A 21,878-nucleotide genomic window follows, 5' to 3' on the forward strand; every position below is an offset into this window, starting at 1 on the left:
AAGGAGATGGCATTCTAATGGGAGAAGAAAGCATATATATAAGAACATACAGCATAAATACAAAGTGAATAAATGTAAACAAACACAAAGTAGTTAAATACAAGCTAGTTTGGGAGAAGCACTAGTAATTCTGGGGGTCAAGAAAAACTTTGCATAGAAGGTGGCACTTGAGTTCCATGACAGGAGGACTATATGAGGTAGAGGCAAGAAGGAAGTACATTCCAAGCATGTGGGACAGACATTCAGGGCAGAGGAGGATATATAGGAGATGGAGTGTCCTGAACACGGATAAGGGAAGTTTGGCTGGATCATACAGTTTAGAAGGGAGAGTAATGTGTAGTAAGGCTTGAAAGATGCAATGCTGTGAAGGACTTTAAAATCTAAAATGAGGGATTTTACCATTTTATCCTAAAAACAACAGGAAGTCACTATAGTTGACTGAGTAGGAAAGTGACATGGTCAGATCTATGGTTAAGGAAACTATGTGGCACTAAGTCTATAAAATAACCCAAGTGGGAAGAAGTAAGGAAACCAGATTGGAGGTTATTGCAATAATCTACACAAGAAATAAAAGTCAGCTATGGGAGATGCTGTGGAGGTAGAAACAGCAAAATTTGAACATTACTTGATATGCAGGGTTACAGAGAAAGGAATTAATGAAAATTCTAAGATGAGGAGCCTAGATAAGTGGAAAGATGGTAGAACTGGTGTTTTAGATACATAGAGTTTGAGAGGTCCTGTGAGAATGATATTGGTTGATATTATAAAGGAAACATGGCATGAAGACATGACTGTATAGGTTATACCATACTTTCTCATCCTGCTCAATTCTTACTCATGTCATTGCAAGTCTCTCAGGTGTCTTAGTTTCATATGTAAAATACAGAGACTAGACTAGATGATCTCACAGGACTCTGCCAGCTCTAATCTATGATGCCATCATCCCAAAACCTAGCCCTCCTTCTAAATTCCATTTCTCTTTTGGTTAATCTCATTTACCCATCTTCCTAGGTCCAATCTTTGATTCTCTTCACTACTCTTCTCACATCCACATTGGTTACCAAGCTCCATTAATGCTAAATTTAATCTTTAACACATCTGCTAACTTTATTACTTTTATTCTATTCCTATGGCTACCATCCTACTACAAATCCTTCATTATCACCTGCCTGAACTACTGTAGGTACTTCTCCCTCTTCCTACCTCCAATCTATCCTTCATATTTCTATTAGAAAATCATGCTCCTTATGGGTAGATCTGGCCATATCATTTTGGCGCTTAAAATCCTTCAATAACTCCCTCTTACATATCAAGGAAATTCAAACCTCTTAGCTTGACATTCAAGACCTTCTGTTTTTGGCACCACTCCACCCAAATACCATTTTCTGTACAGTTCCATATGTTCCTACTCCCACTCTTTCATTAAAGATATTCCTAATGCCTAGAATGAACTCTCATCTCCTTTCTGAATTCCCAGTCATCCTTTAAAGTCCAACTCTTCTTCATGAAGGCTTTCCAAATCCCTCCATTTACTAAAGCCCTTTTCTTCCTTGGGTCTCAAACTGCACTTTGTTTGGAGATTTTTCTTATGCTTTCATCACTAATTGTTTTCTATAATAATTATATGTGTGTCTGCCATTTCTTGTTACTAGATTAAGTACCAGGAGGTCAGGAAACATACAAGTTAATCATTATATCTTCTCTAATGTCTAGGATAATCTTCTTCATGCTATTAAGCACCAAATATTATACAGTACTTAATATTTCTTGAAATTATTTCCCAATCTTATAGAGATGGAATATAAGTTTCAGAAAATGACTTACTTAAGGGAAATTCAGGTAGTAAATGTCAGAGCTGGGACTCATACTCTAATTATCTAATTTCAAAATCAACATTACTTTCATGGTACCAATAATGCTCCTCTTCATATATCAAATGTTTCAATGGCTTCTTTTTTTAAAGCAGAAACAGTCTATGTGATAATAGCAAAATAATAGCATAGAAAGCCAGAAAAGTTTTAACTGTAAGGGATGGTGTAATGCCTAACAAATTAATATGGTTCTTCAAAATTTTGCTATTCCAAATTTTATGTAAATTGAGTTTATTTGTAACTGTCATAAAACTCTTTATTTTTAACATCATCTCTTAAAATTCTTTGTGTGGAGGAGTGGACACCCACTCCAGCAGGTTGAGGACTTTTGTCTCCAGTCTGTTGCTCTATATGTGATTTACATATGGTCTATTGACAGTAGGGAGCAACCTGACTCATTAAAAATGGCCCACTAAAAGAGGACATCTGTCAATTAGACAAGCCTAAAAGTGCTCACCAAGTTGAGCACTGCAGCGCAGAGCAGCAGCACTTTTTGTCTCTTCTTTCTAGGTATTAATTAATTGTTTTAGCTAGAAATGCTTTAAGCTGGTTTAGAATATACCAGCCTGAAACAAATATTTAAGCAAATGTTTCATTGTCTATATTCAATTCTACCTCAAAGAAACAACTATTAAAACATTTATTGGTTTGTTCCTAATTATTTTGTCATCAGTAGACAGAGACTTGATTGTATTACAAATTCTCAGCTTGCTTTTAACCAACTGTCAGTAATAATTCTTGCTTTGACTTATTAACCAAAAAGCTCTTCCCAATATCTCAGTTCTTTATTTTCTTCCTGTTCCTATTATTACTATCATCTTTTCTGAGTATTATTTAGATCTCCACAGAAAATATTAAAACCATTCAACCAAGCTCACCAGATTCTCTCTCTATTGTTATTATATATGTAATATGAACACATAGTATATAACATTATTATATATAATATGCATGCATATTATATATATAACTTAATTTAGACTGTCTAAAATTAATACTACTCATGAATAATAAATTATTTTCAGGAAGATATTAAGGATTATTAGATCTAGAGCTTATTAATCTTTATAATAAATTTTGAAAGATTCTTTACTCTATAAATCTCCTGTGGCTTATTCTAAATAGAGTTATTTACATCCTGTTAATATGACAGTACAAAGGAATATACAATGAAAATTAATTTTGGAATGTAATTATCATTTTTCTCTATTTCATGGATCTAAAAATAAATTTTAATTCCTACCTGGTAGCCAGCCTTCAGGTGAAATGCTTCTGCAATGGCTGATCCTCAAGACAAAAGACAAAAATCTGCCACTGAGACTGGCCCATTGAGACTGGTTCTCTGAGAACCCAAAGTTACTGCCCATGTCATCAAGTAAGTCCTTCTGTTGTTGGATTATTTTGGGGGGTTTTTTTAATCATTAAGAACAGAAAAGGATAAAAGATTTTGTTAGAGAGACAATCAATTGGGGCGGCCAGGTAGCACAGTGAGTAAGAGCGCCGGCTCCAGTGTTGAGAAGACCTGGAGATCGAATCCCGAGCTCAGACACTTAGCACCCACCCAGAAACACCTGGCCGTGTAACCTTGAGCAAGTTACTTAACCCCAATTGCTTAGGGGCGGCCAGGTGGCTCAGCGAGTAAGAGCACCAGCTCCAGTGTCGGGATGACCTGGATCAAATCCGGGCTCGGATACTCAGCACCACACCCAGAAATAATAACTGGCCGTGTAACCTTGAGCAAGTTACTTAACCCCGATTGCTTTAAAAAAAAGAGAGAGAGAGAGAGAGACAATCAGTTACTTCAAAGCAGGGGAAATAAAGAAACTATAACATGTATTCTATTAATTTTTATTTTTTATTACTAGAAGTTACACAAAGTCAGAAAAACAGGTGTAGTTTACTCTGAGATAAAAACAGATGTGGTCTAGATTGAGAAATGGACTAGAAATCTTGAGTAATGAAACCCATTCATACAGCAATGATAACATTTAACTTGAAAATTTCCTGAGAGAGTGCAAAAGAAAACTTGCTCTATGAAGTCACCAAAATTCCTTCAAGAAAAGAAGGGGAGAAGAAGGAATTGAATGAATGAGCAACTTAGAACTAGAAGGCCACAATGAATGTCAAACATAAAATTCATCTCATTTCAAAAAATAAAATGATGAGGGGCAGCCAGGTGGCACAATGAGTAAGAGCACCAGCCCCAGCGTTGGGAGGGAGACCCAGGATTGGTTCCGGCCTCAGATACTTGGCACCCACACAAAATAACTAACTGGCCATGTAACCTTGAGCAAGTTACTTAACCCCAATTGCTTTAAAAAAATATTTTTTTTAAAGAAATAAAATGATAGGGAAAAACAAAAGATGACGATGGAAAGTGAATTGTAAAGTTAGTCTTCCAAGGTAAGAAACAAATATGTCAGCCTCTTTGAGGGTATGGTGGGAACCATCAAGGCATCAGAGCACAAGAAGACTACAACTTATCTATGAGAAAAACATCTTTCTTACAAGGTCTCCAGGATGATAATGACTTAGATTACAACAGAATTATGTGATTTATATATGTATTATGCACTGTTATTTCTACTTCTGGTAAATTTCATATATAATTCTCAAATCAAAGAAAAATATATCATAGTGTTTAATGTATTTTTCTATAATGTAATCAAAAGGAGATATGCATTTTGGAACAAGTCACTTTTTCCTTACTCCTTAGAATAGCTGTGAGATGGGGGTGAGGGGGGGGGGGTGGCGCGCATCAGCTAGGTCGTACAGTGAGTAAAGCACCAGCCCCGGAGTCAGAAGGACCCGAGGTCGGGTCAGGCCTCAGACACTTAATACCCACAAAAAAAAAAAAAAAAATAACGGGGTAAACCTTGGGAAATTTAGTTAACCCCAATTGCTCTCCAAAAAGGCAAAAAAAAAAAATTTTTTTTTAAAAAAGAATAGCTGTGTAATATGAAAGAAATAACTTATTTTTTTCAGAAGTACATTTTTAAAATATAGAAGATTCTGTAGGGTTTTTTGATGGGAAGTAGTTGTTTTGTTTTACAAATCCATTCTTAAAATGAATCTGCAGATTACACATACGTACACATATACACAGGACAGGGTATCATTGAATGGAGCACTAGGATTGGAGTAAGGAAGATGCAAGTTCAACTTTGACTTCAGACACTCCGGCTGTGTGACTCTGAGCAAGTCACTCTTTTTTGACTCAAATTCCTCAATTGTAAAATGAGGATAAGTGCAGCTATGACCTCACAGAGTTGCTATGAAGATCAAATAAAATATATACGAAGTATTTAGCACAGTGCCTGACACATTGTAGGAGCTAAATAAATGCTTATTCCCTTCCCTTCCTTCACATGAAGGCAAGATATAATGGCAATTTATCTAAGTTTATGACTAAAATCTAAAATGAATACATAATAAAGTTATTTACATGAAAAAAAGAAAAGTTCTCATGAGAACATCACTTGAGGTATACATACACTATTTACAGTTGTTGAAGTTATGGTGCCTTACAATTCAAATCATTGCCATCTTATTAATTTAACTCCCTATTTCACATACATATATGGTAATCGATAAAATGCTACTGGAAATTGCTCACCCACAGTACCTGATGCATTTATTTGAAGGAAACATAGAGAGTACCTACAATGTATTGAAGCTCAATAATTCTCAATTTCTTTAAACTGTATCATTGTTCTCTGTCCAAGAATGAAAATTATGTCTATACCTATAAATTAGTAGCAAATGTATTTCAATCTATTATGTGAGAAAAAGGCTTATGAGCACATCCAATTACTGCAAATCTCTTGTTTAGGCAGATTAACAGTTTATTCATTCTTAAGATCCAGTCAAGTTGAATAAGTAAAATATATGCAAGAGCACAGAAACTCAAATCTCTCTCTTGTGAGAATTCTAGACTCATTATAAATTTTCCATTTAATAGCAATTCTGGGCTGGTATAAAGGAGACAGTTGCAAAAAAATCACAGTTGCATGCTGAGTTTACGTTGTCTTCCTTATTAGTTGGAATGACCATCTCTAAATGTCTAGTCTTTCAGATAAATCTATTTATCAGAAATCTGTTATATCCTAGTACTCATCCCCAAAAGATATACACTGAAAATAGAGGCTTGTACTTTGGAATTCTCACCAAAAAAAAAAGTTAGCTTAAAAAATGTGGAACATAACTAAATTTAAGGAAAACTATAGTTTTATGTTTTTTAAAGTTATATGTATACAGAACAAAACACATATGCATATTTACAAATGTACTTGTTTCTCTATAAAAGGAAACAATCTAAAAATGTAAATAGTATTCTTTTGTTTAGTTAGAGCACCATATTCTAGCTCAGTACAAAGTAAAGTCACATAATTCATTTTGTGTTTAATTTACATAAAAGTGATAGTGCCTTTCAAAAGCAAATCTCAAAAATATCTATTTAATCATCTCAGTAACAATCCTAAAAAGAGAAAGGAAATAAACAGGTCTAGTAGAAGAAAAGCAGCATATGCTCTATGTGTACAGAAAAGGCCACTAAATGGTAACCCCAATCCCTTATAAAATATGTGACCATATGCCATTAAACTGTTGTTCTGTTTAGACCACTGATTGAAAGGCATCTTACCATTTCCATCCTAGGTTATTACAAAATCCTCCAACTGGTCTCCCCACCTCAAATCTCTCCCATGTACACACTCCAAGCCATCTTCCACATGGCTACCGAAGTAATCTTCTTTACACACAGATATGAGCATGTCCATGTCTACACAACAATCTCAGCGGCTCTCTATCAACTGTGAGAAGGTAAAAGATACTCCTCTAGCTTTCTAATTTCATATACGACTTTCTTCCCTCATTCTGAGGTCAAGCCAAACTAACCTTCCTTTTATTTCTCACACACAGTGCCCTATCTCCGTGCCTTTGTATTAGCCATCTGTATACCTAGGATGCTCTCCCCTTTCACCTTCACCTCACAGAATTAGTCCCTTCTTTCAAAATATAGTTCAAGCATCACCTTCTACACAGAGCCTTTGCTGATCCCTTCCCAAAAGTACTAGTGGCCTCCTTCCTAAACTACTTTGAATTTAACAGCTTTTTCTATATTTGTATTTATTCTCTTTATACTTGTGCTATCTATATTTATATAGGAACTTGCTGTTTTTCCTATTAGAACATAATGCAAAGAAAGATCATTTCATTCTTTGTTTGCTGACTGATTGCCATGAATTAGAAATTTAAAAAATGTTTGCTCAGTTAAAGATGGGAGAGCTGACATCCTTTAAATCAGGTATGATGACAGAAATTTGAGAAATTATGATTATCAAAATGAGATAGAACAACTTTTTCTTTGAATTATTCAACAAATACGTATTTAGCATCTACCATGTACAAGAAAATAGGTCAGAGATAGCTGGTGATAAAAATATGTTCAAGACATGGTATTACTACACTCAGGAAGGTAGGGAAGTCCATATGTAAACAAGCAAAGCAGCAGTTAATAGGTGTGCCTGAGGTGGGTATAAGCCAGTAGGCATAAGACAAAGACAGGAAGATGCCAAGCTGGTATTGTACTTCATGGCTATTTTGTGATACCTTAATTGTCTGTTTGGAAGAAAAGTGAAGATAATCAGGTGAGGCAACTTGGTGGCAGGCTAGTGGAGATCTGGAAAGTCAGCCATAGAGTCAACAACAGCTAATCCTTAACAACACTTTCTCCATGACTGTCAATAGCTGCAAATTATTAACATCCACATATGAAAATGTCCCAAATAACTCATAGAGATTTTCAAATCAAAACAATCCTGAAGTTTCACCTCATAATTAGTAAACTGTCAAAGATAGAAATAGTCTTGGAGGAGTTATGCAAAGGTGAGCACATCAATACACTATCAATCAAGTTACAAAGCAGGTATAACCATTCTGCAAAGAAATCTATAATTATGAAAAGAAAGTAACTAAAATATTCTTATCCTTTTACACATAAATTTCACTGTTTTTTGTTGTGGTTGTGGTTGTGGTTGTTGTTTGTCCCTCCTTCCTTCTAGGCTTATATCCAAAGAGATCAATGGCAAAAAGAAAAGTTCCAAAATATTGATAGCAGCACTTTTGTTGTAGCAAAAAACCGGAAACAAAGTAGTTCCTCACTGATTGGGGGATGGTCAAAAACATCTGTGATACATGAATGTAATGGAATATGACTGTTATGTAAGAAACAATAAACATGACAAATACAAGGAAGCATGAAAGACATAGTTCTGCTATAATGCTTGTTTGGAAAATGCAAATTTGTTCCACCTTGATTGATATATTAGAGAATAATTGGAGCTTAACTCAAATTTTGTGTTTGCTTATGTGAAATTTGTTCCTTGAGAAAATCTCCAGAGAACACAGAAAATTGTATAGCTTCACAGTAATTCACAAGCTGCAACTCTTATGACACCCACTTCCATAAGCAAACTTTAAGTCCTTTTCAAAATAAAGTGCCATGCTTATTTTACATCTTCTGGTACAGTAGGATCTGTGGGCTAAGGAAAACTGTGTCGCCAGTACCCCCTTCCACACCTTCCACCATCACTGAGGGGTCCTAGAGTCTGGAGTTGGAGCAGCAGCCTGAGGTCACAGACACCACCACAATTTATTATAGTATTTATATATTTCTTACCATTTAAAAAGCATAAAACTACGTTACTGTTTTTACTAGATTCCTATCTTTTTTATGTCACAGATGAAATTTCTGAGAGTTAGGTTCCTAACTATTTTCTCCAAAAGCCCTTTGGATTTTATTGCATATCTTCGCAGTTATATTTAGGAAACATACATCGTGTTATAGCAGAATCGATTGTATATGATTTGAAGCAAAGTGAAATAAGCAAAATCAAGAAAACAATATATAATGACTACAACAATGTAAATGAAAAGAGCAAGTAGAAAACATTCAAAACTGAATTCTGTGAAATTATGATGACCAAGCTTGGTCTCCAATTAGAGACATAAGAAGACATTTACCATATCCACTTCCTCCCTACCCCACCTCTCCTTTGCAAAAGGAAGAAGGGGAAGAGAATAAGTATTTAAATAGCACCTACTATGTGTCAGGCACTGTACTAAGAGCTGTACAAATACTACCTCATTTAATCCTCACAAAAACATAAACTTATGCAGGCACTGTTCTTAACACCATTTTATACTCGAGGAAACTGAAGCAAAGAGAAATTAAGTAATTTACACAGGGTATACTAAATATTGTATTGATCTTTTTATGTGTTGTTTAGTTTTGTCATGTTTTTCCTTTTCTTCCTTCCTTCATACTTTATTATATGAGACAGCTCTCTGGGAAGAGGAACTATAGTTCAATGGGAAAGAGAGATGATGTCAAATAAAAGATATCAATAAAAATTCATTTAAAAGAAAGGAAAAGAAAATCCTGTTTGCAAGGTTTTTTAAGTATCCAAATGACACTTTTTAAAATGGGTGACATATAATTTTCAAAAACAAAAGCTATTTTAAGTGCCTTACTAATTGTAACAGCTTCATACTATCATTTATCAGTCAATATTTCAAAGTACACACTCAAGGTGAGGCTCATTGTTAAATGATGGATGTAAATCTATATTTCATGTAATTTTGATAATTTCTATATTTTTGGTCAACTTGTTATATATAATTAGACTGTCAGTGCTTTTAATCTCATAATTTTTGCTGGCAAAGAACTATGTTAGATCTGACACTTTTGTATTGTTTGTGCCTGCTAAAATTATCTTCAGTTCAGTTTCTTTGAGGGAATCTTTGTAAAATTATTTGCCTATTTTGTTTTCTAGTTCATCAAAAGCTAGACAGCAAAATCTGTAAATCTACTAAGCCAGGAAGAAGTAAACTACAATGTACTACATAACATGCTGAAAGCAAACAAATGAGTCAGGGTGCCAATGTCAGCCCCTTAGCATTTTAGAATTACTCCTCCCTCAGTACTCCATGTGACCAACTGACATATGAGGTGCCAGTACTATTCTGTGTGTGACATATTAATAAAGTTTAATTTTTCTATTTCGTTTTTGTTTGTAGAAACAGATATTCTAATATTTCTTTGCTATTCTCCACAAAGTACTACCTTACACACATTCCATACTGTTGACCACACCCCCAAATCTCTGACTTTCTAAGAGGAAGCAGATTTTGCTTCAGGTCTTTGAACATTACATGAATATCAGATGTGCCTGCTTCCCCAAAGGCAGAATTCCCACTTAACAGAAATCAAGGTGAATGGTGGCATTGTAGCTGCAAAAACTGGCCTAGGTGGGGCGGCCAGGTAGCACAGCAAGTAAGAGCACCGGCTCCAGTGTTGAGAAGACCTGGAGATCGAATCCCGGGCTCAGACACTTAGCACCCACCCAGAAACACCTGGCCGTGTAACCTTGAGCAAGTTACTTAATCCCAATTGCTTAGGGGCGGCCAGGTGGCTCAGCGAGTAAGAGCACCAGTTCCAGTGTTGGGACTACCTGGAGATCTAATCCCGGGCTCAGGCACTCAGCACCACACCCAGAAATAACTGGCCGTGTAACCTTGAGCAAGTTACTTAACCCCGATTGCTTAAAAAAAAAAAAAAAAAGTGGCCTAGGTGAAGGAGAAGCTGGAGGAGCAAGTGCTCATGTCTACTGTGCCCATGAGATGCCAGACGACATGGGAGTGACCAATACCAAGGACTACAAAGGGGTCACTGGTCCCATAAAACCCACTGAGGCCTGGCATTGTACTCATGTGATCTGTACTGGTCAGAAGAGTTATATTATCACTGCATCTAGATCAACGAGACTGTCCAGGTCTGGAAGATGAATGAAGATCAAAAACAATATATACACTAATTATGATGTGTCTGATGAGAGCACTAGCCCTCTGGGATGCTTTGTCTACTATGGTGAAGTGACCAAACTTTTTTATCATGCTGAAAAGTTGTTCTGTCAGATTACGAAACATGTTTTCACCCTATGAAAGTCCTTCCTGATACAAACCAAACATCTCAGGCTAGAGACGGCAGACTTAAGGATTATCAACACCATTTCCAAGTCTGGTCATGACCACTTCCAAACCATAAAGGAAAAGCAAGCATTTATGGTACCACTGAGGAAGGGAAACTTAATGGTTCCAAGCCAAGTGGAGCTGGCAAACTCTCAATAAAATTAATTTTTTTTAATTATACAGGTAATAATGAAGCACTCAGGCTATACATCTGTTATCATTCACTCTCACTACATAACCAGCATACCTCCTTTTCTAATCCTACATATTATGAATGATGCTTTTTATATAAAATTTTGCATATAAGTCTTTATGGGCAATAAGCTACACCCTATTTATGAATAGGATGTTATCTCTCCATTGTACTTTCTGAATTTTGACCCTTAAAGAGACTGTGGTACTCTACAATTCACAGCCATACTAGTAGTCAATAAATTTATTAAGCATCTACTATGTTAGGCACTGTGCTAAATACTGGGGACACAATGAAAGGCAAAAGATAGTCTCTGCTTTCAAGGAGATCACAGTCTGTTGGGGAAGAAAGCACACAAACAACTATGCACAAGATGGAGATGGCCAAGGGTACAAGTATTTATTAAATGCCCACTATGTGCCAAGCATTGTGCTAAGCAATTTATAAATAATATCACAATTGATTCTCTCAAAACCCTGTGAGGTAGATGTTATTATTACCTCCATTTTATAGCTGAAGAAACTGAAGCTGACCTGTTGTGTCAAGGTTATAGAATTGGGCCAAATTTGAACTCCAATCTCCCTAACTACAGGCATAGTATCCTGTCCAGAGTGCCACCCTAGCTGCCTAAAATTAACTAAACTGCAGGGAGGTTAAGTCATCTATCATGAGACACAATAGACTGTAAATATCAGAGACTAGAACTGAACTCACAGGTTCTGCCTACAGTTATCAGTATTTTTTCTACTGTATGACACTAACTCAAACAACTGATGAGTAACAAGGTACATACAAGATACCTTGGAAATAAGGGAAATTGGGGAAAGGCTTCCTTTAGAAAATGGGATTTTGACTGGGACTTGAAGGAAGCCAGGTGGCAGAGATGAGTAGGAAGAGAATTCCAGGCAGGAGGGGATAGCCAAAGAAAACGTCTGGAGTTAGGAAATAATGTTTCTTGTTTGAGAAACAATAAGGAGGTCAGTGTCACTGGGCTACAGAGCATGTGGGGTGGAATAAAGTGTAAAATGACATGAAAATTGGGGGTGAGGGTAGGGAGTAGGGCAGCAGTTATGAAAAACTTTGAACACACCAAAGAGAGGATTTTCTATTTGATCCTAAAGTTGACAGGGAAATACAGGCTTTGGGGGTTGCAGAATTTACATGGTCAAACCTGTGCTTTTGGAAGATCACTTTGACAGCTGAATGGAGGATGGAATGGAGTGGAGAATATTTGTGGTAATCAGATCAGCGAGCAGGTGAGAGATGAGGGCCTCCATTGGGGTGGTGGCAGTGTCAAAGGATAAAAGGGGCATTAGAAAGATGTTCTAAAGGTAAAATCAACAGGTCTTGGCAGCAGACTAGATATGAAGAGGTGAGAGCCCAGATTTCAGGATAACACCTTCAAGGCTACATGGTAAGAATGAGGGTGGTATCCTCAACAATAAAAGGAAAATTAGGAAAAAGGGCAGGTTTGGGGTGAGTATAATGAGTTCAGTTTTAGACATATTGAGTTTGAGATGTCTATCATCTTCATGCTGATGATTCTCAATGCTACTAGTCTAGCCCTTACCTCTCAGCTGACCTCCATTCTTTTTTTTTTTTTAAGAAATTGGGGTTAAATAACTTGCTTAAGGTTACATGGCCAGTTATTTTTTGTGCAGGTGCCAAGTATCTGAGGCCAGAACCGATCCCGGGTCTCCTGACGCCAGGGCTGGCACTCTTACTCACTGCACCACCTGGCGACCCTTGGCCTCCATTCTTGCATCTCCAACTAGCTATTGGACATCCTGAACTGGATGTCTTGTTGACATCTTAAGCTTTTCTCTTTACCCTAGTTCTGCATGCCCACAAAACTAGAATAAAGAGAAAACTTTAGATGTCAACAAGGAATCCAATTATAGATGTCCAATAGCTAGTTGGAGATGCAAGAATGGAGGTCAGCAGCCGAAAGGTAAAGGCTAGATTAGTAGCACTGAAAATCATCCACATAAAAATGATAAATGAATCCATGGAAGCAGATAAAAACCTGAAATAGTATAAAGGAAAAAGAGAAGAAAGCCTAGGACAGCACCCTGTGGAATAGTGTAATGCGAATGTAAATTTTAAAGATCTTCCCTGCCCCTAGGCTAAAGTGTACCAGAAGCCTGGGGAGGGAGGCTTGTTTTTCAGTAGATACTTCTTGATTGGCCAGTGAGTCAATAAGGTTGTTACATTCTCTGAGCCAGGAGAAGGCTATATAAGCCCTGATGTGTAGCTTTGTTTTTGGGACTCACTTTGAGAAGTGTTCTGTGATTTGATCTGAATTCTGGGAAGCCTTTGTTGAGAGTCCCCCGGCTTTGAAAAACCCAGAATGTGGAAACCCAGATGTTGACTGGGTATGGATGTAATGGTTGGACAGTTTGGAAATCTGTCTACTTGATGTTTCTGTCTTGATAATTATGCCTGTATACTTTGAGGTTCAGGGTGCTGACCTTTTCTCCTGAACAAGGTAAACAATATATGTCTGACTGATTAAAGTAAGCTTGTTAACCCATTTTGAGTTGCTTTCCTTTAACAAAGCAGATCCAAGAACCTGTGGTAGCTGCAAACCCTGAGGACGCTTGGGGTGCTTGCTGCTACAAATAGAGACTGAAAAGGACTGGTCAGAGATATAGGAAGCACCCTGTGGAATAGAGACTGAGAAGGACTGGTCAGAGATATAGGAAGAAAAGGTAATGTCTCAAAAACCTAAACAGAAAAGAATGAATCAAGACAAGGATGATCAATAATGTCAAAAGCTGCAGAGTATTCCTGAGGGACAGGACTGAGAAAAGGCCATTAGATTTGGCAATTAAGTGATCTTTACTAACTTTGGAGAGAGCAATTTCAGTTGAATAATGAGGTAAGAAATCAAACTATAGAAAGTTAAGAAAAGAGTGAGAGGAGATGAAGTGGATGTGCCTATTGTAGATGCCCTTCTCTAAGAGTTAATGCACAAAATGAAGCAGAGAAATGGGATGATAGATGGTAGGAATAGATGGACTGAATGACAGTTTCATGAGGATAGGGAGACATGAGGATGTTTGTAGGCAATAGGGAAGCAGACAGCAGACAAGGAAAGTCTGAAGTTAAGTCAGAGACTGGGGTGTGGGGGAAAATCTGTTGGAGAAGACCTGAAGAAATGTGGTCACTTGAGCATGTACGAGGGTCTCTCTAGGCAAGAAGGGCCATCTCTTTATATGAGACAGGGGTCTGTAATGGCAATAGGAATTTGAAGATATTCCCTGCCCCCTTGTATTTGCAATCAAACAGGTACTTAGAACTTAGTTTCAAGTTCATAATTGTGTCAAGTATTAAGACCCAGAACTTGTGAATCCCACAGTGGGATGAACTTGCTGACATAGCAGGAAGGGGTGGGGCAGGGAGGAGCTAATACCACATATAAGGAAAAACCTAACCTGAAAGAAGCCAGAGCTTCTGGGAGCTAGCATCTGGAGGCTGGGCTGCTACTGCTGGAGACAGAAGAGAACTGAGAACTAAACTGAGAACTGAGAAGAGAGGAGGACTGGGAGGAGGCATTGCTGTGGTGTCTTTTGTCTTTTGGTACTTTGTCTGTCTGTTCTGATGTTACTTTGTCAGACTCATCTGCTGACAGAGGGCAGTGCTGTTGTTAAAGAAGCCCTAGGACCTTGCTGCTGGTTCAGAAGCCCTGAGAGAGGATTTTCTTGTTGTATGTTTACAGAAATCCTGGAGAAGGGTCTTAATAACGATTTCAGAGGTCCAGGGACTATACTAATGATTTGTGCTGATTCCTCAGACCTTACTGTTGGGTCTATGTTAATTTTGTAGGCAAAAAGTGATTGATGAGGATACCAGAAATGTGTATTAATGTTATTGTGGCTTTATTAAGCTTTTTCTTCCCAGGAACAGAAACTGTGAAGGACTTGAGGTGGACTAGACACAGTGAGCTTCTGTGTAGAAGAGGAACTGGACAAGGAGGTGGACAACAAGGAGCTGGCAGGAGCTGGGACCATCGAAGAGGAACCATAGAGGTAGAGAGCCAGCCTTCTTCGAGTTAAGATGAAAAGACCTCTCCTTGGGTATTTAATGCAAACTGAGAAGATCATGATTTACTAGGAGTGGAGAACTTTGACCTTTACAATTGGATGATTGAATTAAGGATTTACTCATTAAGGATGATTGGAAATATTTTTTTTTTGGCTTTTTGGAGGGGGAAGGTAGGGCAATTGGGGTTAAGTGACTTGTCCAAGGTCACACGGCTAGTTTTTGTGTTACCTGTCTGAGGCTGGATTTGAACTCAGGTCCTCCTGACTCCAGGGCCAGTGCTCTATTCACTGCACCACCCTGCTACCCCAAAAAGAAGACTTTTTGATTGAAGAGATTAAGACAATGTGACCTAAGGTGGAGAGCTTTTGACCTCTGTACTTTGTGTCAATTAAGGAGGCTTGCCTCCTTAAGAATGATTGTGTTACTAAATGAATATTATCTTTTGCTTAAAACTATGTGACCACTTTGGTGAAAACCATGTGGCCACTTTAGTGATAAGTTGTTAAGCCATAACATTGTGAATGCTGTATTTTAATTTCTGTAAATGTTTTGTCTTAGCTTGTTACTGAATAAATAGAGTTCACTATACCATGTAATCAGAACCTTGAAAGCTGTTCACAGCAGCAGTCCTCTAGAAAGGTGTTCGTGCTTTATAGGATGAAGGAAGAGATAGTGGCAGAAGTTATATAGGTGATGTGAGATGAAGAAAAGAGGACAAGAAAAAATTCCTGGCAAATGGCCTCAATTTGTTTCAGTACAATACAAGGCAAGGTTCTTTGTGGAGTGAGACAGGAACCTTTGAGAGGGAATGAAAAGGTTTGGAAGAAATGCTGTGGTGAGTAGGAAAGTGATTATTAGGGAGATAGCATCACTAGAAGATGGGCATTAAAAAGATGAGTTTTTGTTCAGAGTAAAAGCTTGAGGCCATTGAAATTACTGTTAATCTCCCAAAAGCAATCTAGGCCACGCTCTTCCTCTTATTCAATTCCAGGTCCAGTTCTTTGTCGATCTGTAGGGCCTGAAAATTTTACTAATACACTAATTCAACAGGCTGATCATCCAAATAAATGACATAATCTGGTTTGTGGCAATTTTTTATGTGTAGATTACTTCCAACTCTTGAGCACTAAGGAAAATGTAGTATTCCATGCATTTAAGCAATTAAGACAGTGTTATTCACAAAGAGAAGTATCAGAAGAACCTCACCAGCTAACTAAAGTAACTCTCTCAACTAAACTGACATTTATGTATTCTTCGTAACATGGGCAAATACCTTTAGCAAGTTTATTTATCTCTATTTTATGCTACACTTGAAATTAATAATCAGATAGTCATAAACAAAATTATCTACAGTACAGGATGCAAGCAATCTCATAACCTATCAGTAAGTATTTATTAAGCCCTATCATGGGCCAGGCATTTTTCCTAGCACAGAGATAACTTATTTCAGGAGAACTATCAAGACAGAACTCTGCTCTATGTCAAATGACTTTTTATTGTCAATAAACAATCAACACGATAGAATCTTGTATTCTCTGCAACTTCCAGTCAACTGTATGACTATAAAGGTGTGCTCTGCTTCAAAATCATTTATTAGAGCCCTTTTGTTCCATTCTCAAATTTTCATCAAATATACTCTTGATATGTGCGTAAATTACTCTCATAAAACTTTTATAGAGATGAGAAAGTAGGCATACTAACTGTCATAACAGGAGCAACATCTATCCCACTCAAGTCAGATTAGATTTTCCTTAAAAGGTATTGAAACTATCCTCAAGATATTGGTTCAGATGACTTAGGTTCAAACCATTGATGTGGATTCCAGTCACCTAACTACAAATGTACATAAGCACTGCAATACTCCTCCCTTGCCTAAACACCTCTCCTGACTAGCACACCACCGAGGTGTGAAAGAACAGCATGGAAGCTCCATCCAGCTGAATCAATACGCATCTTTACTGAGTATCCTTTCCATGCTACTACTAAACTGCTAACTAAACTTCCTTCTGTTAATTGTTGGATGGTCTATGAGTATCTCATTTCATTCTAATTCCGAATCTGAATCACCAGACCACTCTGAGTCAGGCCCAGTCTAGAACAACGTTCAATCAAACAAGGAATATTCTCAGTACCTCATTCTCATTCTGCCTCTCCCATTTCTATGCCAGAACTCATTCTTTCTCCAATACTTGAAATGACCTCCTCCCACACCACCTTACTGAGGTCCTTTCCTAACTGTGAGAACTAACTCAGGAAGCACAACACCTACAATGTTTATGTGAGCCACTCCACAAGGTGTCCTCTCCCTCCTCAAGTTTTTCACAGGTTTCAGTCTGTCTTTCCCCTTTGCTATCAGCTTACTTTGCTTTGTGTCACAGTTATTTGTGAATCTCTTTCCATGCCTCCCACAACCCTCACCACACAATATATACACAACACCACCTTTACAAACTTGAGAACAAGTGTTTTTTTGTAATTAATCTCTGCATATCCAAGACTTAGCAATAACTCTTCTGTTAACAATATTTACTAAATAGAATCAATATATGTTATTATTTACTATGAACCAATAAATATATGTATCAATATTCATCACTTTTAAAACAAAGGTCTTAGACCATTTAAAATAACTAGACAGTACCTGAACTGACACCTGACAAACAGAGACAGGAACTATATGAACATAAACACTTTTTATACAAACAAATTCAGATCTAAATAACTGAAGTAATGTGTATGTTCATGGATAGGTAAAGTCAATATAATTTCATCTAACTAATCTATTTATTCAATGTCACTCCAATTAAATTACTAAAAAATTATTTTAATGAGTTAGAAAAAATAGTAACAAAGTTCATTTGGAAGAACAAAATTTTGGTCAAGAACTTCAAAGAAACCAGAGAAAAAAAGATGTAAAGGAAGTAGACTCAGCAGTATCAGACCTTAAAGTATATTATAAGGTAAGAGCACTACTGAAGTATAAAATGGACAATTTTGATTGTTTAAATTAAAATTTTCTTGTATAAATAAAATCTATGTAGCTAAGAATAGAAGGAATGAAGAAAGCTGGGGGAAAACTTTCACAGACAATCTTTCAGATAGGATTTTATTAGACTGGAATACTGCTGTAGTATGGGAAATGATGAGCTGGTTGATTTAGAAAAACATGAAAGAACCTGGACTTACAAAGGAAAATACAATCCACCTTCTGAGAAACAGATGACAGGTGGAAATAAGCATAGTATGGTCTTACATATATATGTATGATTGCATATGTGTAGATATGTGCATGTTTACAGATATCTACGTAGAAGTGTGTGTGTGTGTCTATGTATGCATGTATGTCTCCATGCTTACTTGCAGCCTTTTTTTAGGGTAGGAGGGCTGGAAAAAAATAAAATAAAAAATGTAGAGCAGAAAACAAAAGAAAACCAACATGGAAGCAAAGAAAAGCTGGGCAGCTTTGAAAACAATGTATAGTATTTATTATATAGCTTTTCTTGAAATGGAAGTTTATTGTTTTATATTGAATCCTCTCATGTTCTGCTGTGTACATGGCAAATGTTTTTATTTCTTTTTCTCATTTTCTACTGAAGTTTAAGATAATCCCCCCAAAATTTTTTTTAATTTTAAAAATAAATCAAAGGTCTGATAATAGACAATTTGGTTTTTAATAAAAACAATTACCTTTGTGAAATAAGCTATCTCTTATTATCTCTTATATACTAACTAGTATTTATGGGAGTATGTGGCTATCCTTATCAAATCCTCTTACAAGGTTTTTAATCCTATGGTGAGGCAAGGTAAACAGAGCAACTATAATTGACTGCCCAGGTACCAATCTTTATTGTGGGAGTAAGCATTCAAAGGGAGGGCAAGAGAGGTTGATAATTATCCCTGCTCTATACAGAATCCAACCTTTTGAAAATAAAATATAATTACTTCAAATCTTGCTTCAATGTTTTTTTCATCAGGAAATATAACAGTCAGAGAAAAAATTATTTTGTGCCATATTCAGAATGAAATTTTAATAATAAATATAATTCTCATACATGAACATAATGTAAACTCTAAAACATTTAAAAATCACTTCTGGACAAAAACAGAATATGAACAATTTATCAGCTGTCAAAACTTTATTTAGTGTAAATTTGCAATTAGAAAAATAAATCCTAAAAAGGTTATTTTTCAGTATTAAAATACTTTGATAAAGATACCTCTCCAAGAGCCTCATAGCGCTTTTGGTTCCACCGGTGCAAATCTTCCCGGGCATTAAAGACAAATGGTTCCCCTGTTCTAATGTGCCTCAGCTGCCCCTCTAAAAGAAAAATGAACAACAATATTGTGATTTACTGTCCATTAGTAACAGTACTTAATAGCAACTGATGATCAATAAAACTTTAAATCAGCTTCCCCCAGAAGAACTTCAGTCTTTACATAAGCCCTTTTCTTCAGACATCAACATTTCACTGATATACACATAAAAGTAAAAATATAAGGACTAATCCAAAAGAATCAAGGATTGATTCTGAGTTCTTTACCTTTTTTTCTCAAAACTGAATCAACAAATATTTAAGTGTAATATGTCAGATACAATGGTGGATACAAAGAAGTATAAGACTCCCTGCCCTCAAATAGCTGTTGACTGAAATCCAATGCACAAATGTTGAAATTATACAAAAGTCCAAAGTACATCACAAATCAGCACATGATTAATTGTCAAATTAGTCACAGGAATAATATGTGGTATAAGTTCTGAAAAGGAAGTGACAGCTATAAGTAGACTTACTATGTCCCAGAAAGTTTTGTGGTAAAGTATGAGTAAGGTCTTGAGGGATGGGTAGGATTTCAATAACTAGAGATATGGGGAGAAAGGAGAATAGTTTGAAGGATCCCATGAATGTGGAATGGCATGAACAAAAGGCAGAAAGGGAATGAAATGTGAGACACTGTAGAGAAGAATGGATGGCCCAAAATGGCTGTAACAGAGTAGCTGAAAAGAAGAGAAGAATAAGAAATGGGAAAAATCAGGTTAGAGTGGAGATACATTGTCAAAATTCTTGCATGCAGGTTAAAGTAATTAGACTTTATGCAGAAGCTAACAGCTTCTATAATGCCACAAAAATCTGGTGGGTTTTTTTTTTTTTCTTTCTCCAAGGCTCTAAGTTGGAGAGTCAGTGTTGAACTATACAGGGAGAAGGATTTCATTTATATGAAAGTTGTCTATATCAATGGAATCACATATACAGTGCCTGTCCTTTTTTTCTCCGAACTGTGAACTAGCAAACTTAGTTTCAAACCCTGGTAACATTCTAGGCTATATATTAAAAGGAAGGCATGTAAAAATCTAGAAAAAGAAATAATAAAAGTCTTATGGCTTAATAGACCATAATCTGTCTTGATAGGATTACCAGTCTGATAAATAGGAGAAATAATAATCAACTTAATTTAATTAAATTTTGAGAAGGATTATTGTAGACAAGATGCTAAGATTTGGACCAGACAATAGTACAGACAAATTCAGAACTGGTTGAACGACCAGCCCCAAAGAATAGTCATTAACAGTTCAATCTCAGCCATCAATACAGGTAAGTTTTGAATAAAGTCCCCCTGGATGATCTGTCCATAACCCTGTGCCATCAAATGTTATAAATGACTTGGATAAAAACAGATCGTATATTTATTGAGTTTTTAGATGTCATAAAGCTGGAAGGAACAACTATCACACTGAATCCCATAGGTAGTATCTCAACAGGCTAACACATTAGGCCAAATTTAATGGAATTACAAGGACTATGCTTGAAAAAGAGCAAAAATGGCAAGGATCCATTTGTAGGAAAGATATTTATGGAAGGTGGCTTTGTAATAGAGACGAATCATAAACAAAGGAAAATGGTTTCACAAATCATGATATGTAAGTACAGAGAAACAGTATTGCTCCAGAAGAGATGATGAAATTAATGGTTCCATGGAACCCTTGGAAGATCAGTACACACTGAAGAGAACGAAGTGAGCAGAACCAAGAGAACAATTTATTACAGTAACAACATTAAAATGAAAAACAATCTTGAAAAACTTGAGAACTCTACTCAATGCAATGACCAACAACAATTCCAGAGGATTAAAGATGAAACATGCTACCTACCTCCTGAAAAAGAAATGATAAGACTGAAGAAGTAGAATAAGGCATACATTTTTAACATAGGCAATGTGGGAATTTATTTTGCGCAACCATGATTATGTTACTAGGATTTTGTTTGTTTTTGGATTATTTTTTTCAAATTTGGGGAGTAGGAAAAGGAGACAGGAATTGTCTTTTTTTAATACTTTATTAATTTCTGATTTACATCATTCGTTTCTGCCAGATTTTGTTACAAATTTTCTTCCCATTTTTCCCCTACCCACCGCCCCAAAATAGCAGTTCCATGGATATCCCCTCCTCCAATCTGCTCTCTCCCATATTTTCTCCCATACCCCTTTTGACTTTTCCAGTGGATCTCTAAGCCTCAGTGCCTGTATATCTTATTTCCCAATTACATGTAAGATGGTATTAATAATTGTGTATATATATATATATATATACACACACACACATATACATATATGTTTGAATATTTGATTTTAAAACTTTCAATTCCAGATTCATTCCCTTCCTTCCTTCCTTGTCACCCACCCTTACTGGGAAGATACGCAGTTCAGTATAGGTTGTACATGTGTGGCTAATGCAAAACAATAAC

At 36.5% G+C, this 21,878-nt stretch overlaps 1 protein-coding gene across 1 annotated transcript in view; it reads right to left on the minus strand.

Moving 5' to 3' along the window:
* Window positions 1-21,878, minus strand: part of ARB2A (ARB2 cotranscriptional regulator A) — a 527,996-nt gene that overhangs the window by 424,434 nt on the left and 81,684 nt on the right. Inside the window, exon 3 of the mRNA XM_069085441.1 lies at window positions 19,359-19,464. Within this exon, the coding sequence (XP_068941542.1) occupies window positions 19,359-19,464 (106 nt within the window). The remainder of the gene's footprint in view (window positions 1-19,358; window positions 19,465-21,878) is intronic.

Source organism: Petaurus breviceps, unplaced genomic scaffold, assembly GCF_028583685.1.
Source record: "Petaurus breviceps papuanus isolate PSGF00001 unplaced genomic scaffold, PetGlider_PUasm1.0 175, whole genome shotgun sequence".
NCBI classification, from domain to species: Eukaryota; Metazoa; Chordata; class Mammalia; order Diprotodontia; family Petauridae; genus Petaurus; species Petaurus breviceps.